General features: G+C 48.1%; 1 protein-coding gene across 2 annotated transcripts in view; it reads right to left on the reverse strand.

The window, feature by feature from the left end:
- The window catches only part of CK137956 (cDNA sequence CK137956), a 60,711-nt gene that overhangs the window by 12,173 nt on the left and 21,934 nt on the right, over window positions 1-26,604 (reverse strand). For both annotated transcript variants that reach the window (XM_006503263.3, NM_001134733.1), the window contains exons 2-5: window positions 11,182-11,870; window positions 6,884-7,144; window positions 5,420-5,595; window positions 271-348 (exon numbers count right to left, since the gene is read on the reverse strand). In XM_006503263.3, coding sequence (XP_006503326.1) covers window positions 271-348; window positions 5,420-5,595; window positions 6,884-7,144; window positions 11,182-11,656 — 990 coding nt within the window. In that variant the 5' untranslated portion in view covers window positions 11,657-11,870. The remainder of the gene's footprint in view (window positions 1-270; window positions 349-5,419; window positions 5,596-6,883; window positions 7,145-11,181; window positions 11,871-26,604) is intronic.

Consider the following 26,604-nt stretch of genomic DNA (forward strand, 5'->3'; position numbering starts at 1 on the left):
AACATACATCATAAGGTGGTTAAGAAGGCTAAATTAGTGTAGAAGTCTTTGGGAAAGGCCTGGTATTATCGTGCATATAGGACTCTGTTAAGTGACATCGGGTAACATTCGTCTCCGATGCTGCCCTCAACAGCTGTGTTTGTCCCCTTAAGTCAGTGATGGACCAGGAGGCAATGGTGGTGACGGGTGGGCAAGGATGAAGGAGCAGAAAGCTTTCTAACCTAAAGACTTGGATAGAGCAGGGCATAGGAGGGGAAGTCATCCACTCACCTGTCGGGAGTAGCACCCCAGTGGAGGGTGAATGGGCTGCTGATAGGGCATCCTTGTTGACCGCTGTGGGTACAGGCCCTACAAAGAGAGAGAGAGCAGTTCCTGATGCTGGGTGAGGGTCCCTGATGCTGTGCACGGAAGCTGTTTACCTCAGCATCCCACTCACAGGCCTAGATCTACATCCCAGGCTGACCTTCCATCCCCCAGTTGACCCACTCCATGAACTTGCCTAGAGCTGACTGGATCGTGCCGGGGCCAGCTCAGGTCAGGTCACATGGGAAGCCCCCCCTTTTTAACAGACTCCAAAGCTTCTTTCATGAGTATTTAGGAAAGAGCGTCAGAGACTGACCACCTTTCAGAGGCTGATGTGTTCCTGAAAAATTACTCCACCTCTCTGAGTCTTTCCCTTGTCTTTAGAAGAGTGAGTGACAGGCTTACGGAGCCTGACTGAAGGGCCATAGCTGTCATCGTTGCTATCCATACACACGTGTATATGCAGAGGCGAGCCTGCTGTGTCATTTCTCAGGTGCGGACCCCTTTGTTTTCCTAAGATAAGATCTCTCACTGGCCTGAAGCTCACCAAGTAGCTTGAGGCTTACTATGTTGGCTGGTCTGTAAACTCCAAAGATCCTCCTGTCTCTGTCTCTCCAGAACTAGGACTACAACTCTGCCTCACCATACCCAGTTGCTTTTATTTGCATCTTGGTTGGTCAAACCCAGGTCCTCGAGTTTGCAAACCATGCACTTTATGGACCGAGCTGTCTCCTCCGCCATCACGAGCCTTTTCCATCTTTGCCTAAGTCCGTTCTTAGCTAACATGTGAGGTGTCCTACACATCTGTGCACCGTGTTGATAAGTCTGTGTTCAAGTATACCTGCATGTATAGGGACCTGGGTCTAGCCAGCTTCTGGGATTCTGTGTACAAATGTGCAACTGTGTCCCTGTGTGTGCTCATTTGGGTTTCTGCTGCTAGGGGACCGTGTGTATCTGTAGCTCATGGTGAAGGTGAGCAGGGGGATAAATAAAGGAATGCAAGTAAAGAGCTGAGAAAGCACCTGGACACATAGTGAAAACTCTGTAAATGTTAGATCTGTCTGTCATTTCCCACCAGCCCCTCTCTCTAGAATCTCCTGCAGCTTAGCCCAAGAGAATGGACATTGTATTCACAACTGTGATTAAGGGTGGGGCCTGGGAATATCCTTATGTCCATACAGACAGAAGACACACACACCTAGCAGTAATGTTACAAAGAGTGGGCCAACTCATGACCCCTCCAAATGGCCACTCAGTCATTACCTACACATCACAAGGGCACCCAACCCTAGCACTGCAGACCACATAGGGACCAGGCTAGTTATGAATTTCAGTCTAATATAAAATTGTAAGCTTACTTAAAACATTATTGCTGGATTATTTTACAGCTATTTGGCAGCCTGATAGCATGGTTCTAAGGCACAAACATCATAGATGACAGCATCTTGTCACAATGTCGTGTAAATTAAACATGTGTGCTCTTGAAACCCATGAGTCATGTGTTATACACCCCTAGATTTTATATGTGGCTCTAGGCAATTCTTCTTCATCCACTGTGGCCCAGAGGAGCCAAAAAGCTGGATACTACACCTAGGATGATGCTCAGAGCCTGAAGCACCTCTCAGCCCAGGTCATCTTTCAAGAACATTCCTCATCCCAAAGTGCTGCCTCTGTTCTGGGTGTGGCTTGTGTCAATCACCAAAAAGGTAATGGTGGACACTATGCTCTTGATGATGTCTCTAGCTTCTCATGAAGGGCTCCAGGGTCTCTGATGTGGAGTCACTTGAGGAGCCTCCCAGCTTCCCTTCCTGTTCCAACTTCCAGCTCTCTGAGAATCTCACATCTTATCAGAGAGCCCTGCCTGCCCTCTGTTACTAAGCAGTGACATTTGAGACCTGTCTTGACCCCATCCACTTTCTTCACCAGTCCCTCCACCACCCCTTATGCCCTATTGTTTAAAGTTGGGCAACCAGGGCAGCCTCACTCACCACCATGATCCAGCCAGGTCCCTTCCACTCCACCCTGGAGTGAACCTTCCAAAGGGATGACTTTGCTTATTCCAGGCCCTCATTGAGCTGCAAGGCTTCTAGGCAGGTTGCTAATCCCACCTCCCACCCCCCACCCCCTGTCTACTGATGCTTTCTTTCAACCCCATTAACTTGCCTAGCTGCCACCTCTTCCAGGGCTGCAAACACTAGGCAGCCCTCCACTAACACCACCTATCCTGTGAGCCACACTGGGGACAATGGAGGGCATACAGCTGGCATACAGTCCTGCACCCTCCTCATAAGAGATATTGCTGCATTCATTAGTATGAGAAAGACAGCCTGAGTCTAGGGATGTTTGCAGTAGTTAGAATTGCAGCTTTGTAAAATCATGAGTTTAGAGGACGAATAAGCAGTCACTCCTCTTCGCTTGAGGCTGTGGCCTTTCCCCACACAGCTTCCCCTTTTTCATCTGGAGATGCTCATATTCTAGGTGGAGAATCTTCTCTTCCCATCTCTGAGTCTCTCCACCACGGAGCTCTGAGTAAATTAGATTTGGGGCCTCATCGTTATTCCTTAGGTCTCGTGTGGAAGAGACCATGAAAGACTAGTCCCCAGTTCTCTTTGCCCCCTCAAGGTCTACTGAACTCCCTGACCCCCTTTTCTTGGAGGGCCATAACTGAATATTAATGAAATGAACATCTGTGTCACACTGGGGATTTTAAGAGTCCTTCCCCGTATGTGGGCTCAATTAATCCTTACAACACAATCAGTTTCTGCTGCTGCTGTAATTATGATAAGCCCAGCTCTTCTACAGACAAACGGGGACATTTAAGGAACTTGCCCAAGGCCACGCAGTGCAGATGCTACAGAGCTCTTTCACCAATCTTCCGTGCCTTCTTTCTACTGTATCAGGCCTCCTGGTCAGTTGTCTCATAGTGAGCACTGGGAGATTCTGAGAAGCCATGAGAAGATGGAAACTCTGTCTTTAGTCATCACCTGGGAGGGTCAGCTCCTTCATGGTCAACTTCAACAAAGCCATTCACTGCCTGAATTCACAGAAGTTAGTGGGTCCTCCTGGGTGGGTCAGGGCACCACTTCTTTGCAGAAATGGATGGATGGATGGATGGATGGATGGATGGATGGATGGATGTGTAGGTGGATGAGCGGATAGGTGGATAGATGGATTGATGGATGAATGAATGCATGTATGTATGCATGGATGGATAGATGGATGATAGGTGGATAGGTGGATAGATGGAGATGATGGATGGGTGGGTAGGTGGATGGATGGATAGATGGATGGATAGATGAATGGATGCATGGATATATGGATGGATGGATGGATGGATGGATGGATGGATAGACTGATGATGGATGAGTGGATAGGTAGATGGGTGGGTAGGTGGGTTGATATATAGATGAATGGATGCATGGAAACATGGATGGATGGATGGTTGGATGGATGGATGGATGATAGATGGATGGATAAGGATAAACAAGTAGATGATATGGATGAGCCATCAGTCAAGTGGATGGAGAGATAGATACATACAGCACAAAGGTCAGGATGAACAATAGTCAGAGAATGTTTCAAAATAAGTGTGTGGGTATAACCTGTCTGAGACAACAGGCTGAGCTGAATACCCAGTGCAAGTTACAGAAAATCTATCATTTGGCCTATAAGAAAGTATTCTCTACTTCTAGAAATTTGCCATCTAGAGGTGCCGACTCAGTTTCCCTCGTTCTGTAGTCAGCCCTACGATTTGAACGCCAGTTTCTCTGAAGACAAAGGATAGTCTATACTCAGAAAACACATCCAAACCTTACTCACTCAAAAAAAGCCAAGTCAGCAAAACATGGCAGTGACTTCTAACCATGGAAAAGCACGTGGTTGTTTCCAGGCCTGGGGTCTTAGTGTATTCCGTTGGTCTTACTCCTGAACTTACATTAGACCCCAAGCCTTTTCCTCATCTTTGAGTGCCCTCCCCCAGCACAGTGCAGAGGCTACAGTCAGCACAGAGCAGGGGTCTTTAAAATTACTTAAGAAAATGAATAAATAAATAAATAAATAACGAGTCAGCCAATGAGGAGGTGGATAAATGAACGGGGATTAGAGAAGCCCCAAATTGCAAGAACACCGGTGAAGGAAGCCGTGAATTAACGGCTGGGATGCTCCTCTCGAAACTGTGTGAAAATATTATTATTAATGTGAAGATGATGCCTTGTGATTTGCCCTGGACGATCTCCACCTCACTGTGAATCGTAAGGCATTCTGTACCCGTGGAGAGTGGGAAGCAGGGGATCATTCTTTCTGGAAAAGTTGAAAACACAACAGAGACAGGTCCTTTGAGTGTGACACTAATTTCTTCTCCACTTTCCCCCTTTCTAGACCTGGCTAAGCTGGGCCAGACCAGCAAAAGGCCAATGCACAGGGCTGAGACCCTGTGCTTCCTGGAGGAACTACATGACATTGATGGAGAAGAGCCAGCAGTAGGAACAGAAGATGGGGACATCTCTGATGTTGAGCGCCTCTCCTGAAAACACAGAGCACTACATAAGGAGACTGTTAAGTTATTGGATCGGACAAAGGTTTAAACTAGGATGGACATTTATTTGATTCTTTCTTCCTTCTACCGAGTGGGCCATGGCTCTTAAGGGATATTAAGTTAAATGGACAAAATGAAGAAACTACATTTTCCCTGCATAAATAAGCTCCGTGAGCAAAATTTCAAACCCTGCTACAGAGTCTTCACTATCTCTTTGTGTGGGACGTCTACTTCCATTTCAGCTAGGATTCCAAGATCCCTATGTGCATGCATGGTATGCATATGTGTGAGTACATAAACACACGGGTGTGCCTGCTTGTACATGCACTGAGTGTGTGCATGCGCGCGCGTGTGCGCGCGCGCGCGTGCGTGTGTGCGTGCGTGTGTGTGTGTGTGTGTGTGTGTGTGTGTGTGTGTGTGCCTTGTGGTGAGTCTGTGTGATCACAGTGAAAATAGTGGCAGAGACACACAGGTTGTCTACTCTCATCCTCATATGAGCTATGGTTAGAGATGGCGTTCAAGGGGAGTCCCAAGGTTCTCGGGGTAGCAGGCTCCCAGGAGGAGCCAGAGCCGCTTGCTTACCTGATACTGCGGGAAGGTAGAGTGGCTGGAAAACACCGGTGGAGGTGGACAGTTCAGATTGAGCCAGAGAGGCTGGTTCAGGGTGGTCGAGGTCAAGGTTGTGGTGAATCGTGGGGCGAAGACATTGCCAGCATATTTAATGTTGTTCTTTTCGGGCACTGTCGTAGGGGAGTTAACTGTAAGTCACAGCAGAGGAAGAACATCTCAGTGCCTGCAGCAGGGAGAGGCTGCACCTTCATTACTATAACGACCAGGGAATACAGATTCTCAGGGGTCAGGTCCCTTAAGCTCCAAGAGGGGTCCTTTCAAGTCACGGAGATTTCTAAGTCTGGGAAAACATCATTAGTGTAGCGCTTGCTCATTTAGAAGAAGTGGCTTCTCTTACCATCACTAGCCGGTAAATGAGGCTGGCAAGCAAGGTATGCAGTAAGCCACTTTGCTGAGGCTGTATTTTACCTACTTGCAAAATGGAATTCCAGCTTTATACAAACAAGGGCAAAGCTGTTGCAAAGGGTCTCCCTCTAATGATTAAATCCACCTGACCAGGGATGGATATCCAGCCATAGTAGAAACTTTGTGCAGGCTGTTGTCGCTGTATGAGAATGGTTTTCTAAATATTTTAAAGCTTAATGTTATTTTCTTTATGTGTATGTGCATGTGTGTGCATGCATGCATGTGTGTGATGTGGCGCGCACGTGTGTGTGTGTGTGTGTATGTGTGTGTGTGTGTGTGTGTGTGTGTGTGTGTGTGTAAAGGGGGTAGTTTTCCGACTCTTGGAACTGGAGTTACAGGTGCTTCTGAGTCACACAACGTGGGTGCTGGGGACCAATCTCCAGCCTTCTGGAAGTACATAAACACCATTGAGCCATCTCTGTAGCTCTTAAAGCTGAGTATTTAAAAACATGAAATACTTCAGTGTGGGCTCACTTAAGACTGAGTTTAACAACATGAGATTGAGCTGAATTGTTATTGTTCACGAACACTGGATTCTTTTCCTCTACAGAGACATCCATGAGCTTCGGAATCAGAAATACCGCCCTCCCTCCCTCCACAGCATCCCATTTTTGTTAATTTCTTTGTGTTTGGAAATGGGTTTTTGACTTTATGCCTGATCCAGTTGTGGAAAGGCAAAGGAGACGACGCCAGGCCAGGTCATGAATGATCTCAGCGTGGAAATAATACAAAGCATGGGTTCCTCTGCGGCCTGGGCGAACTGAGACACTGTAATACAGCCCCGGTTGGAGCCATATACCACCTCAGTTGTTTGTGCCTGTGGGATCTCTGAAAACCAATTACATTCCTCTAGCAGTTGGATTCCCTTAGGGGATGCTGGGAGAAAATAATTTCCTCCATTTTATGGACTTAAAAATCCTGACACCCAAGGGAAAAGCAGTAGCTTGCCTATGGACAGGATGAGATGCCCCGACCTGGTCCTCCCAGGGTTTCCAGGTAAAGTCCACTTACATTTCAGATCCAGCCCGTCCATATCCACTTTGGTTCGAAGCCTCAGCTGCCCACTGGGGTTCTTGGTGGCCCCAAAGAACTCATAGAGCAGGTTCTTCTCTGCTGGCCACACAGGCTTCTTGGTTGGCAGAGTCATGGAGATGGTGCCCACTGGGTCACTGTGACCCTCCTCACCACAGGTGTCCTTCCGGTTCTGGGGCCACTGGTTGAGAAAGAGGCTCTCTCGACTTTTGGTCAGCTCTTTTGTGCCAGGGCTTCGTTCTGCAGAAGGAGAGAAACTGAGTCATTGCATCTGAGAAGCAAGAACTTCTTGTAGATTTTCTTTCTTGGAGCCTATAGCTCACACTGAGGTCCAGGCCACACTAGGGACTATGTCTCGGTCAGGTACCTCCCCAGGTTTGTGCTGAAGTCTGCTCTGATTGCTGCCCATTCTGATATTCTTGTGTTATACATTCATCTCTCCATCCACCTGTCTACTCATCTATCCATCCACTGATCAACTCAGCCTCCTACCCACCCATCCATTCATCCTTAGCCACCCATCTGGTGGTAAGTCACTCATCTGTCCATTCATCTATTCAGTGGTTTATCCAGGCAGCCACTTATCTATTTATTCATCTACCTATATATTTGTCCATCAATCCATCCATCCACTCATCATTTATCCATTTAATTATCCATCTACTATCCATACATCTGCCCATCTACCCATCTCTTTATCTTTGTCTTTTTTTCTTAGACAGGGCCTCACTGTGTATCCCTGGTTGGCCTCAAACTCATTGTGTAGACCAGGCTGACCTCAAGATCACAGAGGTATGCTTGTCTCTGCCTCCTGAGAGCTGAGATTAAAGGCGAGCACCACCATGCCTGACCATTCCTTTTTCATTCTTCCCCTCCCCCTTATTTCTTTTCTTCCCTCTTCCACTGCCTCTCCTCCCTCCTCCCCTCTGTGTGGGCTGTGTGTGTGTGTGTGTGTGTGTGTGTGTGTGTGTGTGTGTGTGTGTTTCCCCCTTCCTTCTTTCCTTCCATCCATGGTGCCCTAGCTAAGGATATGAGGGTACCTTGGGTGAGGTTGCACATAGTTTAGCTAAGGAGACACAGATCCCTATAGAACACATAGTCTGAGCCATGATACTAAGTTGAGTCCCTCATCAGAAATGTCACCTCGGCTGTGACTCTCACAGGCCATTCAGCTCTCTCATCAGTGCCAGGCTTTGCCCCGAGCACTGGAGACACAGCCATGACTCAGAGCCAGACTGCCCTTCAGGAGCTCACACAAGGAAGAGAAAGGTGTGCCCAGAAATAGCTCCAGGAAAAGGCAGATGGTCACTGTGAGGTGACAAAGAGACAAAATGGAAGGAGATACTGGCTGGGATCTCAACTGTCTGAGAGGGTCCTTCAATCCACAAGGAAGGAAGGCTTAGCAAGACTCTCATTGGGGGCTACCAAGAAATGTCACTGGCCTAGGCAACCGCAAACAAATAGTAGGAAGCATCAAAGGGACGGGGTGATTCATCCAAAGTGACTGGAGTCACTCAATGGAAGGACTCAATGGCTGCCAGGCTCGGGTCTTATTCTGAATACACTGAGCATTCATCCCTCACAGAAGGACACTCTGACACCTGACACACCAGCAGAGATCTCACCCACATTTCCCTTCAGTATTGTAACACTTTCTTCAAAAATGGAGCATCTGCGCGTGTGTGGAACAGTGGATGGAAGACATTCAAGATAGAATTGTATCCTTGCTGAATGCATACAGAACTTCATGTCATTATTCCCAAACCAATACCGTGTAACCACTATTTACACAGCATTTACATTGGATTAGGCACCAGCGGTAATCTATAGATTATTTACAGTGTGTAGGAGGGAGTGAGTAGTTTGTATGCTACTATGTATAAGGCTTTGAGCATCTTTGGGATGGGTACTAAGAAATAGAGACAGCTTTATAAATGTGTGTACACATAAATTATATGTACTCACAAGGATTACATAATTGCTATTAAGGCATTTATCTGTTAGAGGCAGAAATTGGACTTTGGCCTCTGCCCCTCACTCCTTCCTCAGACTGGCTGTCTCTGAACACCTCAACAGAGCTTGGCTGAGAAGCCCACCTACAGGTAGATGGCTATGAGTTGCTTTGGACACACCTGGGAAACTCTGGTAACAGCGGGATCCAAGGACCTGTGCTTCATTGTTACAGATAGTAGTGGGTGTGATCCCACCACATCATGAATCCCTCTACAACCTAGCCCAGCAGCCCCCAGGGCCTCTGCATGGGCCTGGACCCTACCTTTCCCAGAAAAGGGAAGCACTGCTCCAGCCAGGGCCAATTTAGGAGACTATGACATTTTTAGCAGAACATGTCCCCAGAGTCTCTTCCAGCAGTTCCTCTGGTTGCTGAGTTTAGCCCCCAGCTAGACTGCTGAAATAATATACCCACTAATAATAGTCATTTTCCCCAGAGACCAGCATATCTGCAGCCACTCACACAGCTACAGTCAGTCTCTTCAATATCTGCACGACCCCTATAGCATCTGGGAACTCTCTATCCCTTCCCCTCTACTTCTGTCTGTCTTTCTGTCCCTGTCTGTCTGTCTCTGTCTCTCTCTGTATGTCTCTCTCTCTGTCTCTCTCTCTCCCTCCCTTTCCTCTGCCTCATAACTATACAGACAGACACATGACAAACACACTTACCAATACACACACACAGGCACCCTCAGCACCCCTGCGATTTCTCTAATGAGTGTGCTGCTCACCCTGTACCAAGATTCCCCTGGCATACCTTGCCCTCTGGTTTGTACACAAAGGCACTCTCTTACTGTGGGGAGGGGAAATGGAGAAGACACCTCTGGTCTGCAGCCCCTTCATCACAGAACTTGAAGGATCCTCTCTAGAAGGAGAGGTTGAGTCTTTCCCTCCCTCTGGGGGAGGGCTCAAGCCTCTTCCACCCACTGCCATCGTCCCAATACCTTTGACTCCTCCAGGTTTGCTGGTCACTATGTCCAGCTTGTCACCTCAGCTCTGATTTCCTGAGGTCCCTCCACTGCTCCAGAATATAGAATGTTCACGAAGGTGACCTTGTTCTTGTTTCTCAGTGATGTGAGCCCTCCCAAGACAGGCACTGTCAGTTAAGCATCACACTTCAGCCTGGGGGTGACCTTTCTTTTGGTTGGCGTGAGTATAATCTATTCTTCCAGTGATTGGCAACTGTGGGCAAATGGCTCTGCAATCCAGTCTGAATATATACAATGCAGAGTCCCAAAGATGGGCAGGGAGCACCAGGAGGGGGATGAGTTTCCTAGGATGACCAGAGTTCCTAGTCAAGTGCTAAAAATATATTTATCTAAGCCTCTAGAGTTCCAGAGAACAAATCCCAGGACCAACAGTTTGATCTGTGCCTAGTTGGATAACTTATGCCCTACAGAGGGTAGACTAGTCCTGATGACCAGGGTGGGTGCCTCCATAAAAAAAAAAAAAAAAAAAAAAAAAAAAAAAAAAAAAAGATAAGTGACCCCTATCTGCCAATCAATTTTCTCTCCCAACCTAGACTCAAGGCTGGGATCTTTCCTGATAAGGTAAATAAATCCTCCAGTATGCTCTGGGTACCTAATAAAATCAGAAATGGTGTGTCTTGCAGGGCCTGGAAAGATGGCTCACTTAGTGAGATGGTTGTCCTACCAGCCTGAGGACATGAGTTTGAATTTCCCACATGTATATACAAAGCTGGCTGTGGTAGCACGTGTGTGTGATCCTGGTGCTGGGGAGGCAGGGTCAGCACTGCCAGAGTTCACGATCCAGTCACACTGGCTGAATTGGTGGGCTGCATGTTCAGTGAGTAGAAGACCCTATCTCAAGAAATAGGATGGGGGTGGGGCTAAAGAGATGGCTCAGCTGTTAAGAGCTCTTGGCTGCTCTTTTAGAGATCCTGAGTCAACCACACACATGGCAGCTCACAACCATCTGTAATGTATGTATGTGTATATGTGTGTGTGTGTGTATGTGTGTGTGTGTATGTGTATACACACACACACACACATATACACACATATGAAGAAGATGGAGAGCCACAGAGGAAGTCACCTGACATTACATCTGGCCTCCAGACATATACATGGGTGTATCTATCCACACATGAACATGTACACATTCATACACCACTTAGACACACACAACCAGAGAGCCTGCATTGTTTTGCTTAGCACAAAGACACACCATGGCCTCGATTCAGCTTCCTGATCAAGACTCTCTCCCTTGAAAACCCCCCTCACTTTCCTGTTCTCAACCCCACTCACCAATCCAGTGGTGGCCCTCAAGAGCAGCGTCAGCCTCAGTCTTGGAGCAGATCTTGGCAAACACCGGGAGCTGCCTCTTGGGAGGAGAGGACTCAGGGAGCTTGTCAGGGAGTGCAGGAGGAGGTGGGGGTGGCAGCAGCAGGAACGGACCCAGCCCCATGGGCTCCCGGGGTCCGGAGCCATTGAACATGCTATTCTGCAGGAAGTCCTTAATGACCTTGGTTTCTTCCAGCACCATCTTGTTGTCTGGGGCCTTGGACATTTCAGTTGCCTTCAGTGGGAACTGGGCCAGGAGCTTGCTGATCTCTGAATTAGAGGCACCCAGGCTATGGCCTTTGTCCTTAGTCCCCTTGACACTCTTGACCTTGGCCGAGCGCAGGATGCCGGTGACTGTAGACATGGCAGAATCCGAGTCCTGCCTGCTACCAATGATGGGCATGGACAGCTTCTGCTCCTGAATCTCGTCACCAGCCATTACGGAGGATCCTGCATACTCGGCGCTGTCTGCCCCAAGAGGAGGCACAAGAAAGCAGGGAGCCAGCTCCCTGGTCCCCTGGGGAGTAACAATGGGTGTTGCCAGCTCCCCAGAGCCCTCTTGGACCAAGATGAGATGTTCTTTAGTGAGGCTCAAGAACTCTTGCTCCACCAGCAGGGAGATCTCATCCTTGCCACCGCTCAGTTCCAAAGCTCTGCAAAAGGATCAGAGACACAGTAGTCAACATTGGACGACTCTGCCAGCAGCATCACCCACTAGGCCATTGTGATGAGAATATCTGTCCTTTCTCAGGAACAAACAACAGAGAGGGAGCTCACTGGGGAAATTTGCCCAGCAGCAAAGGGCTGGGCTGTGAGTAATCATTTCACAGAATGAGATGTGGAGCCTGAAGGAGTCCCCAGGAACACAGCACAGCCTCCCTATTGCAGGTCGGCCAAGTGTCCAGCGGGGCTCTCATCTGACTCTCTCACTTCTCATCTCTGCGACCCTGAGCAAGTTGTTCAGCATCTTGGGTCCTCTACTCTGATAACCTTGTGTGATGCCCGGGAATACCACCGAGGGGGGTTTGAACAGTGCAGACACTCTACCACAAGGGTCAGACACCTGTCCACTAGTGTGTCTGTGTGGCTCAGGCTCACAGTCTGACCAGACCCCGAATCCTAGATTCCACAGGGCGACCATCTGGATATCTGCATAGACCCTTGCCGGCATGGCCTCTTGTTTTTGTTTTAGTTGTGGGTGACAGTACCACTTGCCCAGACCCTGAACCAGTTCACAAGGCTCTCTCCCTGTGTCCCTGTCCCTCATCTCCATCATGGGTCAAGACTAACAATCTGATGGCCCTTGATGGGCCAATGAACTCCCAGCTCCTGGTTATTGGTTCTCCTCCAGTGAGGGAGAAGGTGGTGAGCCTGTCATCACCACTACCCCCAGCAACCCTGGTGAGGGACCCCCTCCCCCCACTGCATTCCCAAGGGAACCACAATGCCCCAGCTTAGAAGCATCAGCTATGCATACTCAAGGGTTCCAGGGAGGGGAGGATCTAGTTGCCTATGCCTGGAACATTCTGGAAACCTGCTTAGCTGACACTCAAGACACACAAAGAGGAAAGATAGTTAAGAGGCAGACAGGAAAAAAAAATGAAAGGGACGCCATGGGGCTTGGAGGCTGCAGCTTCATCGCGGCTAAACTCAGACATGGTCTGTTTGACAGTCTACTGGCCACCGCTAAGAAGGCACAAGAAATACCCAAAACAGTGTGCGTGGGGTTCCCTTACTTTCCTGATAGTGCTCTTTGCTTCTGAACACACACACACACACACACACACACACGCGCGCGCGCGCACACGTACACGAATGCACACATACGCGCACATTCCATGGTGCACACAGGTCTGCACGTAAACAGGCAGGTGTACAGTTCACTCAGAGTGGGGAAGAGCCTGCACTTAACAGTCCACAGAGGTAGGCCCGCTTCCCACTCTCTACTTCTCTTTCCCTCATACTCCTCTTTCCCTCTCCCTGGCCCTCTTGAATATTCCCTTCCTTTTGCCTCCTTTCCATGTCTAGACTTAGGGCTATAAATAGGCCCTACTCTCCCCACTGTGCCCCCAGGAACAATCAGAGTAAGGAGGACGGATGCCCTAAGTTTCAGATCCTTCTCCTCCCTTCAGGGGATCAGGTGAGTCCCAAGTCCCAGGAACAGGTCACTGGCAGAACCAGTTTTTGTTTTTCCCTACCTCCAGTCCCCTCCCCCACCCCCCACTCCACTGCCTTGCAAAGTCAGCTGCACGCCAACAGCTTTTCTGAATTAGCCTTACCCAAGGCTGCTTATAACATTGTGAGTGAGGCATTGTGGTCACACTAAAACAACAAAAGCAGCCTTTATCTCTCCGAGATACATGCTAAATATGTATAGATCAATTATGTCTGGGGTTTCCTTTAAAACTAATCCAGCTGAGGGAGGGAGAGGGTACAACAGATAAGATCCTCCGTACGCTGTCAATCACGAGAAAAGCAGGAAGCAGACACCTGGGGCCATCACGTTAGTCAGTCTCCCGGCATCTATATTTGGTTTCTGGGTTACACATTCACACACACGAGTCACTACAGAATCTTCAAAAGTGCCAGGTGGCAGGAAAGCAGCTTCTCCCACACACCCCCCCCAGTGTCTCTTTGTGTGTTTGTGCATGTGTGCATGTGTATGTGTGCACGGGTGCCTGGGGTGGGGATTTATGTGTGCTTATGTACATGTTGAAGCCAGAGGTCAACTTCAGGTATCTTTCTCAGGAACACTGCCCAGAGTCTCTCACTGGCCTGGAGTCCCCAAATCAGTTTAGATTGGTTGACCAGTGAGCCTCCAGAACCCCCCATCTCAACCTCCCTAGGGATGGTCTTATAAGTACAGACCACCACCTCTTCCACTTTTATGTGGCTTCTGGGAATTGAATTTAGTTCCTTGGTCCTGCAAGGCTAGTTCTTGAAAGACTGAGCCATCTGCTAAGCCCTCCACAAACAAACAAACAAACAACAACAAAAAAACACCTTTTAAAAGACCTTGAGGTCCTGTTTCAAAACATCTCAGGCATAGTCCCTACTTGACTCTCCATCATTCACAGCCTGGGAGCCAGGCAATAGAAAGGGATCAGTGGGTGCTGGATGGGAATTCCTGTGCTGCCCCCCCAACTCTTGTCCATGCCTTGTTTTCTCCATCTGTCAAGTAAGTAAGCTCTTCTCAAGGTTAGACTGTGGAGAAACGCTCGTGAGGTAGGTAAGTTAGGCAAAGGCTTAGCACACTCCTGGTGTATAGCAAGCCAGAGAGCCAGTGTTCTTATTCGTGGCTATGTCCATAAAAGTTGCCCCAGCCCCTGTGCAGAGCCCGTCACCACCACCAGACTGCTATGGGCATCTGGAATAAGTCACACCTGACTCATTCTGTTCATTCCCCTCTGGGTACTCGGCCAAAGTCAGTGGGGTTGTTTGAAAGCGAGGGGTAAGCACTGCCTGTAGAATAGAGGTGCACAGCCTGGCTGTGCACAGTGTGGGCTCCCCAGGTACCTCCCACCAAGACCACGGGAGGCCTCATTTATAATGAATCCACCACAAGTCAGAAAAGGGAGACAAGGGACCAACATTTATGCACACACTTGATAGCCCTCCACATCCCCGGACACCTGACAGTATCGTTCCCACTTCACAGAGAGGAGCACAGTAACCATGAAAGACCAAGGACCTCGGCACCATGCTAGGAGTGAAGGCTGAGGTGGGGCAACACAGCTGATTCACTTCCTGTTCTCAGGCAGCCTCAGCCAGCCAGCCCCCTTTCTGTGGCATTCCTCTATCACAGTACCCCAGCTCCTGCCTGGGCTTTGTTCCCCAATCTAAATGCAATCAGAGATGTTATCGCTTTCCTCCCAGGATGCCAACCCTCAAAGGGTCATCAAGGTGCATCTTGAGTCTGTCATCCATGGCACCAGCTGTCCCTGACAGCTACATGTCTGCTACACATCTGGTGAGCTTGCCCTCTGAGTCTTCCACCAATTTACAATTGGAACTGTCAAACTAGAGACGAGTCCAGGGCAGGGCTGTCTGGACACTGACAAAGACCCTACTTGCAGCTTGAAGGTAACCCGGTATCAGCTCATAAGGAAAATGAAGCAACCCCATATCATCCCAGTTTCCATGCCTCCATGAGAATCTTTGTCAAACACCCAGCCACGATCAAGATTCGGCACATACCCAGAAGCCCTTTATCCCACGTCTTCCCTCCCTCCTCAGCCCCATCTATCCCCAGGAAAATAAGATTGGCTTGTTCTTGTTTGTTTTAGAAAACCGCATGGCCACAGAGCAGGGACATTCTCAGAACTCAGATCAAGCAATCCCCTTGCTTAAAACCATCTTGTAGATTCTCATTACTCATAGGATAAAATCCAAACTCCTTGATGATCCCCGGGACACTACACAAATTGGCCCATCTCCTGCTCTTTCCACCGGGTTGATCTTTTATCTATAACTTGAAATGCCAAGCTCATCCCCACCACCAAAGACCATTGCATTTTCTGTGGAATGAGTGCTCGGTGTACCTGCTGGATTGCCCCTCACTTGGCTCCTCTGCAACATTCAGGTGTCAATTCAGATGCCATAGTCACCATGTGTCCTTTCCTATATGATTTTTAAAGAGCTGTTCCCTCCTTCAATTGCTAGGCACACTCTGTGGGGGGTCTCCATCAGTCTGTCTTCTATCATAGTGGGTTTTTATTTAAAAGACGCCACTTCCCCAGCATATGCACTCCAGGGAGGCAGGGACTCTATCTCGGTCATCGCAGAGGCCTTGGAGCCTAAAACAGCACCTGTCACAAAGCCTCCAGCTCAGAAAGGATTTGTTGGCTAAAGGAATGGAGGAATTTTCTTGTCTCTGTCTCCCTGGTGTACACTTTTCTTCCCCTCTCCTGGCCAAAATCTGTACCAGCTTCTTTGACTCGTTGCAATCTGTCTGACATCCCCTTAGCCTGATCAGAAGCCCGCCCCCTTAATCTCCTTGCTTAATCTGACCCCAAGAACTTCCTGCTAGACATGGATGGAGCCTGTCATCAGATGACCACACTGGGATGTACAGACCCTCAGAGAGCTCACAGTGACTCTCTGCAGTCTCGTGGGGTTTTATACAACACTTCCTAAGCAGCACCTAACTTGACTAAGTTCAAAGGTAAGGACGAATTTCCTGGAATCCAGGAAGTGGGTGGAGGTACTGGTTCTTCCAGGCACGTAGGCATGTGCACCTCTGTGCACATCATCAATGGCAGAGGTCTATGTCGGAGAGTTTTCTTGATCACTCTCCACTTTATTTTTTGAGACAGGGTCTCTCACTGAACCTGGGGCTCATCAATTTGGCTAGGCTGACTGGCCAATGAGCTTGGGGAATCAGCTTGTCACCACCCCATTCCCAAGCACTGGGATTACAGATGGGCACTGCCAGCATTTATTTCAGTGCCAGGAATTTGAACTCAGGTTCTCGTGCTTGCAGAGAACACTTTATCCACTGAGCCATCTCACCAGCCCCTAAGCCCTCCCTCTAAGCTTTGGGAACCCCGGCTCCCCTCCAGTGGTGTTTGGTCTTTCCTTTTAGGTTGATAAATGCCATGAAATCTGCTAGACGCTATGTAGCGACTCATTCCAGGAAGGCAACCTAATTCTTGGGCTTCAGATAAAGGACCTCTGTGCTTGCCCCCCTGCCTCCGCAACCCGTGAAAATGACGTTTGTGTGCCTGTGGCTCAATATCTGTGCCGTTTCTACATTTGCAAAGTACAGAATTGTGTGAGAGTAAGGGCCAGGGACTGGCTGGCACCCCTTCCCAGCATAATGACTAGGCAAGCGTGTTCTTAGCTCCTCCAGCAGCAGCTCTGTGTACATGATACCACAGAGCAAAGATGAAAACTGCTACTTGGCTAAGCCAAACAACAGAAAGATGCAAGCAGGAAGTTGTAAGTGCCAAAGGAGGACAGCAAGACAAATACTGTCTTCCAACCATGGCATCTTAGACTGATGGCAAACATCGCCCAGGCCAGGTGCCCTGGCCACATGGCTGCCTAGAAAGAGAAGCAAGCAGAAGGCTGTGGAGTCACACACAAGACTCCGGCTTCAACTGTGGTCCATCTGCAGGCTGACCTCTGACCTCAAGGTTTCCGTATCTACGTGGTAGGGAACAGCATGGTAGAATTGTTAAGGGGTACGTTTCCAGAGGGATGCAGAAACTAGACCAAACTGCTCAGGGTTTAGCAGGGGCCAGATCTTTTTACAAATGGCCTCATATCAAAGCCACAAGTCCCATTTATGAAAATTGACAGTAAGTGCTAGCATTTAGTATGTGATGCCTCTCTCAGCGCTCTCCATCACAGCCTCAGTGGGGTAGTGCGATCACCCAGTGAGGCATCTCTACCTCGCCATGCTTTGATTGAACCCTTTGATAGCTGCTTCTCTTCAGGATGCAGTAAGAAGCAGACACTTAAAATGTGCTTGGAGTTGGATATTAACCCGTTGATTCTCTTGAGACTGGTAACTCCACCCCATGCTACTTCAGATGAGTCCAGACTAACCTGCTGCAGGGTGACACATTCAATGGAGGAGACCTCCAAGAAGCCTCAGCACACAGTCGGTCGGGCCCTGAGGAAGGCACATGTACCAGTCACGGAACCAACCCAATTCAGTCAAGCCCAGTCCTTGTCAGTCCCAGCTGAGCTCAGCCTACATGACTTAGCCAGGGAAGTGGGGGCTAGGTATGTGGTTGTAGTCACAAATCACTGAGCTTTGGGTGGCCATCTGACTTTGATAAGCTAATTGAGATCCAATTACCAGACCCACCTATCCTGTGCAGTCTGGCCAGGTAATTCCATCTGACTCTAGTCTGCTGGCACCTTCCTCAGTCTCCAGACCTATCTTGGGTTGTACATATATGTTCGGGCTCAGTCTGGTGAGTACTGAGTGGACTGTTCCCAACCTCCAGGCTTGGTCCTAGTCACATATCTTGTCTACCATCCCAACCTGGTAAGTCTGCCCTAACCTTTCCATACCATATCCAACCTACAGACTGAGATGTTCATGTGTGACCCAGACGAACCTGGTATGTCCTGAGAACCTTGCCTGCGCATACTATCTCCAGCCCTCAGGTCTAGCCTTACACTCACAGACACACAACCAATGAAATAAAGAAATCCAGACACTCAGGTCTCATCACAAACAAAAACAATATGAAAGGCCAAGACAGCGTATCCCATGCAGACCACTAGTCCTACAAAAGTGTTCTCCAATGAGAAGGACAAAGAACTAAAAAGAGCAATCTATAGACTTCATCAAAGAACCCAAGGAATTTAAAGAAGACAAAGCAAACCAGCTCAAATGAGCTTCATGAGAATAGCAAGCAGTAAACGCCTGGGTGAGATGCAAGAAAACACAAGCCTATGGCAGAGAGAAATGTCAAGGAGGATTCGAGATGGGAGAACTGAATCCAGTAGAGAAATATTGAAGAAAACACAAGCTGAAATGAAGACGGAATTGAAAAATTCCACAGCCAAATTTTAAAAAACACAGGGCCATGGCCTGCAGATAGCCATGGAGAGCATTTGTTGAAGAAATGAAGACAAAAAAAAGAATGAATAGTCAGATCAATGGAGTCGACAGGAAACCCAAAGTCCCTGTTCTGAGACTGAGGAATTTTAGTGATATTGTAGATGGATTGAGATATAATTCTCTAATATAAGTCAACAAGTGGCTTGTCACCATTCTCTAAATTTAAGGTGATTCAAACGACTAATAAATTGTCATGTTTTTCTCTATGGACCTATTGAAGATTTGATCTAGGTCACCGACCAACAGCACTCTTCTTCATCATCTATGCCTATTTAGAAAATTTTGGTCTTTTCAGGCTGTCCCACAGTTCCTGCATACATTTTTTTCCATTTCATCTTCATCATCCTAGAGTCAATAGAGTTCAATTGACTCTAGACCCCACTTCTTCCCTGCCTCTTTAAACGTCATCATTATTCAACCATGAACTCAAGCCAAGGCTGTAGGGTCTGTGTCCATGTCTCTGGCTCACTCAAACTACACAGGGAACCCCAGACCTTCACTCCTTACAAGTAGAATAGAGCAAGTCAAGTAGAAGATAGAATATTAGGCTTGAAGTTAAAGTAGAAGAATTAGACCACACAAGAGGAGGAGGAGGAGGAAGAGGAGAGCTGGGAGGAGGAGGGGAGGAGGAGAAAGAAGAAGAGGAAGGGGAGGAGGAAGGAGGAGGAGGAGGTGGAGAAGAAGAGGAGGAGGAGGAGGAAGAAGAAGAAGAGGAGGAGGAAGAAGAAGAAGAGGAGGAGGAGAAGGAAGATGAAATAGAAAAAAAAGTATTTAGGAACTGTGGGACAGCCTGAAAAGACTAAAATCTTCTAAATAGGTATAGATGATGAAGAAAAGTGCTGTTGGTCAGTGACCTAGACCAGATCATCAACAGGTCCATAGCGAAAAACATTCCCACATTAAAGAAAGACACACCCATGTAGATACAAGGAACACACAACACCAAACAGACAAGACCCAAAATACAAAAAACTCCTCATGGCATATCACAGTTAAAACATTAAATATTCACAACAAAGTGTGGGTACTGAAAGATACGAGAAAAAACACCCACCACCACCCACCCACACAAGTCACATATAAATGAGAACCCGTCAGTATAACATCTGATTTTTTAATGAAAATCTTAAAATCTAGCAAGTTTTAAAAGACAATAGGTGCCAACTAGACTACTGTACCCAAAGTCTCCAGACAAGGAGAGTCTTCCCTGGGGAGACAGAGGCTCTTTCGCCCAACCTAAATTTTCCCCAAGGGAGACCCATTCTGGCTAGGGTCAGCGATGCTAGTGTTTCTGGTCTTTAAATTTACATAGGTTCGGAACCAACATTCTATTCCAATGACACATATATCACATCACTAGGGGTGGCCTGGGACCACTGTGGAGGTAAGGGGGGGGCAACGATCTCATCAAGCCTGCCTGTCTTCCTCTATCTTCCCTCTGCTGGGGTCTAGTACTCACCCAGCTACTGAGTGTCCTTTCCTCATACATCCTACAGCTATGCCTGCCCACATATCAGTTACACACACACACACACACACACACACACACACACAGATAGACACACTCATGCTCAAAGATGTATACCTTAGAGACATGTATACATTCCCAACCATGTATACATACCATAGTGAAAACCATATATGCGACACATATAACACAGACACATACACACATGTCACAACCATACACACACACTTTAGTCATGCACCTATGCACATAAACACACACCGCAACCATGTACACATATATTTCTAAGCCACAAATACACTGTAACAGCACACACTCACACATATACACACACACCATAGCCTTCTTGCTTACAAACGAAGGTTGAGTCCATCTCTCTGGTCACCTAGAGACCCTGACCATGTCTCTCAGTTTAGAGGTGGGGTTTCAGGAGTCTCAACAGCCCCAATGTCCCAAAGATACCTGGAACCCTGCTGATCTGCCTGCTATTAGTTTTCTGGTAGGGGGTAGAGAGTGTAAGTAGGGCCTTGGAAAATCTTTGGCCTCCCCGCCCCCCAGCCCTCCTCTCTTCTCCGGGCCTCAGCAGGATTAAGTAAGATGATGCATATGAAAGCGCTCGGTAAATTGTAAGGAGCACTATGCAAATGTTAGCGGCTCTGACCGGGAGGCAGCAAGGTGAGCAGGAGAGTCAGACCTGGTGCCCGCAGCATGCTCTGGAGGACCACAGGGCAGGGTCACACATAGCCTGAGCCCCACGCCACCAATGCTGACCAAGGTGTAAAATCCTTCAGACCTCATTTCTTCAGCCGCTAAGTGGGGGCAGGACGGTGAAACCATCCCGGGTCAAAGGTAGCCACACTGTCAAAAAGCTCCGCTCTCACAGCTCCAAGCCTGTTTATCACACTTCTTAGCAAAGGTCTTCACGCACAGTGGAATCCATTTCCTTAAATGTCCCAGCAATTCATGAAGAGCTTGATAAAGAGCAGGTGTCCTTCCTGCCTGGCATCCTTTTCTCTGAAACAATTCCTACTCGACATTCAGCCTGGGATTTCTCACCTTTGACCCCTAGAGTAAGCCAGCCGAGTATCTAAGAGAGATGGAGCGCTTGTTTGTATCGTGGGTTCCTGAGCATTGGGGTGTGGAGTTGGCAAGTATGAACACTTTGGGTGGGTCCTCCTTGCCCAGTTCCCCGTCTGGTTTTCCTGTATGCCATCCTTGGAGACACACTGGATGTGTGACTCTCCCTCTGGATTCTGTACAGCCGTCCTGAGACAACCAGTCATTGGCAACTGGAGGTGAGACACACCCCTTCATACCACACCTCTTCTCTGAGTCTCCCTGATGGGAGCCAGTGTTGAGTAGGGCCAAGGCCTGGAGGAACTGGGTGTGAGCAGTGAAGGACTCACTGAGCTGGGGAATGAGACAGGAAATACTGGGAATAAATACAGCAATAAAGGAGCTTCGCCTGGGAGCTACCGAGTGATTCTTATTGTTCACATTATCTTTAAAACTTTTCATTTGAATCTGTTTAATAAGGGAAGGCTTACCCCAAGGAAGAGGTATTTTTTTTAATGTGACTTGGGAGCTGAATTGGAAAGAACGTTGCAACAAAGATATTAAAAAGGGGATTAAACCAAACCACTGGTGGCCTATCTCTGCAGGCTCCCACAACCTGCGACACAGCTCCTGAAACCATAAAATTAAATTACAAAGGGGGACACGGGAAGCGGGACGTTAATCATGATCCTGGCTCCGGGTGCTAAGCAGGCACGGAAGGGTTCCTGCTGTCCGGCGAGCTTGGGCGGGTGTTAAAACTCCTCGGGATGGATTTCTATCTTTCCCCAGCTCCCTTCCTGCTGGTCAAGTTGCCTAACCTCTCTGGGCCTCGTGGACCCCATTCACAAAATGAGAGCACTAGTGACAGAAGGTTGTGGGGGCCGGGGGTGGTAGGAAATAGTAAATTGACTTACAGAGCCTCACATAGACAAGTAGCAGCGAATGTGCTAGCTCCCTTTTATGAAGCCTTAGACAGAAAGACAAAACCCGCCACATCTTGGCTTGCATGGACCTCTCTCCCTACATGGCTCAGTGCTCCCTCTGATGGCTGTGACACTCTGCTTGGATCCTAGCCACCTCTTAGCCCCACTCTCCTCAAGGTGGCCTTTTAATGGCTCATTCATCAATCACTCCCTCCCTCGCTCATACATACTGCATCATCACGGGGCGTCAGGAACTTGGCTGGACACTGGAGAGACAATGACGCGTAAGACACAATCCCTGACCTTAAGGAACCCTGTGGTGCGGCGCCGGAGGGGGCTGCTGCCACAAGTCAGGGCACAATATTCATCAGGTGACTGTCACCAAGACACCCATACTAGGAAGGAGCTGACAGGCGTGCCTCTGGCCATTAGGCACCGAGAACACTGGCTTCAGTTTTTGTTTGTTTGTTTTTGCCCTGGCTCTCTAGAATCTCTTTTTCTTGCTTGAGTGATTCCCTTTACTCCACCCACGAGACATAAACCCTCCTCTCCCAGCTGCATCCTTGTACTGTCCTTTCCTCTCTCATGGTGAAATGTTGATGACGAAGGTGATAATTGAGATGGGAAGGGGGAGATGTTGATAGTGATGGCAGTGGTGATGACGATGGTTACCTCAGCAACAGTGATGGAGGTGTGATGATCATGATCATAGTGAAGATGGTGACAATAACTGTGATGATGATGATGGCAGTGTGATTTGTGCTGTCTATAGTGATGATGATGATGATGCATGATAAGGAGTGATTGGTGATGAATAATTGGTAATAATTGGTGGTGTTGTTGTTGTGATGATGATGATAGCAGTGATAGTGACGACAACAAGGAACAGAGCTCTCATCTTATTCCAGGCACTGTGGAGGCATCCCATTCATTATGCTATCAACACCACCCTTCAGGGTGGATGCTCTAACATTTCTCTATTTTTCCCCTTGAGGACAACCAGGGACGCATCCTAAGTAACTTGGTTTCAGTTAGGGCTATGACTCTGACCCTCCTGTCTACTTTCGGTTGTATGGGATTGCAGAAAACTCTTAAGAAAGAAGTGGAGTATAATGTTTGTTTAAATTACTGAAGTAAAGAAGACACCTCTGGGGAGGAAACTTGGGGAAGGTACAATTGTCAGGTCCCCAGGTCAATCCTCAGTATCACACAGACAAGGTGAACTGGTACAGAAGATAACATACTTAGTAGCCCCTGTTTTTAAGAGCTGGTATGAATTCAACAGATAAACATGGGAAATGCACTCCTGAGAGTTAAGTCACCCGTGTAGACTCAAGGCCATGCATACCTGCTGCTGCTCACCTTAGATCACAGATGGCTGAAGGTGAGCAGCAAGATGTATGTCTAGAGATGCTACGGGGACTCCCAAAGGCCTGGCCAAAAGAACAGAGGCCAGTGGGTGGTGTTTATGCAGGGCTGTGGACAAGGGAGCATGCTGTTGGTGATGGGCAGAGGACCTCCTGCAAGGATAGGGACCAACCATACCAGAGCATGAAAGTGAATAAGGCAGAAACGTCACAAATGAGGACACGGTAGCTCAAAGGCCACGTTGGGAGGAAGCAGAGGAGAAAGGCCAAGGACTCCTGAGCCTCCATATCTCCAGTTCACTTAGCCACTCAATAACAAGAATTGTCCTGCCTGAAGAGTCATTCAAACAAGACAGAGCCTTGGTTTCCCCGGTCTCTCTGGCATTCCCTGTGTGGAAGACTGGAGAAAGTAAGGGTCTATGGGAACGCCAGCTCAAAGCACCAGGCTGCTGGGTTCATTCCTGAATTTGTTTTCTTTGAATTTTGAATACCATATAATAGCTCCTGGGACAAGCAAGGATGAAGTTATCACAACATCCACGGGACAGACATTGAGACCCAGACTGGGAAGCTCAGGAGAGAGACACACCTGTTTATGGATCTCAACCTGCACCCATAGGGTCTCTACCATCATCTTGTAACTACTAAGACATGTGGAAATATGAGTCCCAGCAGCAGTGTGCCCAACTACCTTACCCAGTCTCTCAAGGAGGTGTTAACTCCTAGGGGTGAAGGAAAGAAAATGTAGATCATCACTTCAGACCACAAAGACACCAAGAACATCTGGGACATCAGGCCAGGTCTTCATGTGTGGGTCTGGATACTTTCAGCCCCATTGCCAGGCTCCAAGCTTTCAAGATAATAGTAAAAGACAGTGTGTGTCTGAAGCGATTTTTCTAGCAAAGTAAATCCACTCAATTGCTTAATAACAATAGTAGAAAGAATAGCCCTGTTGGGAGAGTCACTCAAACAAGGCAATGTGTTGGCTCTCTCTCTCTGGCTTGTCCTGTGCTCAAGCAAGGGTCCTATTAAAAAGAGTGAGCATTTGTGCGAAGCCCCAGGCTGGTGGGCTCATTCTGATTTTGCTTGTTTTATTTGGATTTTGAACACTTAATACATACCTTATCACATACAGACCTTGTTAATACAGAACATGCCCTGAGACCTTATCTTCCTGGTAGACTCTGGCTTGGCACGACTCAGCATAGACTTTGAACTCTGCAAACCAGTTTCCACCTGATTTAGCGAGCTCAGGTGCCTAGGAAGGGCCTGGGAAGCTGTCATAGAACCTGATCATGGCCAGCCAGCCCACTCACCCAGGATCACCCTCTCACCCCCTGTAGTGGCTATTCCTGGTTGTCAACTTGACTATGTTTGGAATGAACTACAATCCAGAATTGGAAGGCTCACCAGTGACCCTAATCTGGAGGCTGAGAGATAGAAGTTTCTGATCCGGATCTTGGTATGGAGATCTTGATGAATAGTGGCTATGGATTCCAAAAGATTAAGACAGGGAGATCTCTGAGTTCAAGGTCATCTGGGATTAAAGGTGTGGTGGCACACACCTTTAATCTGGGCCACGCCTTCTGCTGGAGACCATATAAGGACATTGGAAGAAGGAAGACTCACTCTCGCTCTTTCGCCTGCTTGCCCTGTGAGACTGAGCAACTTGTAGATCCTTGGACTTCCATTCACAGCTACTATGAACCATTGTTGGGAATTGGACTGCAGACTGTAAGTCATCAATAAATTCCTTTACTATATAGAGACTATCCATAAGTTCTGTGACTCTAGAGAACCCTGACTAATACACTCCCTTCCTCTCTCATGGTGCATTTCATCCCATGGAAGCTTCCATCCTTCCCCAATCGTGCTGGACTCTTTCCACCAGCTCTACCCTCTCCATCCTCAAGACCAGGGACACATATACTTTGGAAAACCTTGACAATGAAGCTGTTGTTAATGATGCTACCATCTCCTGACAGGGAACTGCTGTACTCATCGTGCCAGGGCGCTCAATCTATCCTGAAAACCTTTCCCAAGTCTCTATCATGTAGCCCTTCATTAGCATGCTTATTGTCATATATCACTCTTTGCAAGACCCCAAGGCTCTGCGAAAGATGTCAGGCCCTGTCTCCTTTTTTCATCACAAAATAATATTTTTACCAAAACATTTATCTTGAAACGCAGTAAGTGCACATGAAATGTTTCTAAGTGTTGCTGCTGTCTGCTGAGTCTGTGTTCCGTCCTGTTCATGGGACTGGCAGCCATTCAAGGGAAGGAGGTTTGCCCTTCTTAGCCCTGTGCTCCCTGAGTCCCAGCCCTGCGCCCGCCCTGCAGAAGACCATGGAAAGCATTCATTGGAGGAATCAAAACAAAAACCAACAGATGAGTACTGTTTGGCAGCCAGAGCAATGGAGTCGGCAGAAAGCCCAAAGCCCCCATTCTGAGGCTGAGGAGTTTTATAAGTGATGCTGGGGAGAATGAACGAAGATGCAGTTCTCGGATATGAGTCAGTAAGTGGCTTGCCACCGTCCTCTAAGCCCACATTTAAGACTAATTAAAAGATAACTGAACAAGATTCTGAAGTTTAACTGACTCTAGACACAGCTATTGATTTCTTGCCAAAGCTCGTTTCTCCCCACCTCTTCCCCACTCCTTTAAACGACACCGTTGCTCAGCTCAACCTAGAAGCCCCACAGCCCACCTCTCTATCTCCATGTGCCCAAGCCAACAGCAGAGTCCCTGGCCCCCTCACGTTGCCTATGGAGCCCCCTGCTCCTTCCACCTGTAATACAATCACTGTGGTCCAGCTCTTATCCCATGTGGGCCTCACCTGGCCCACCCTTCCCACCTTCTCAGTGATCTCTGTCTTCTCTCCCACACCACAGACCATCCCAGTGCAGAAACTAAAGGGATCTCTGAAACACTCCCAAAGTGCGCAGGCACACACGCAGTACATCTAGATCCTATCCAGCAACACTCTGAGAT

The sequence above is a fragment of the Mus musculus genome, chromosome 4 (assembly GCF_000001635.26).
Source record: "Mus musculus strain C57BL/6J chromosome 4, GRCm38.p6 C57BL/6J".
In the NCBI taxonomy this organism is placed as follows: Eukaryota; Metazoa; Chordata; class Mammalia; order Rodentia; family Muridae; genus Mus; species Mus musculus.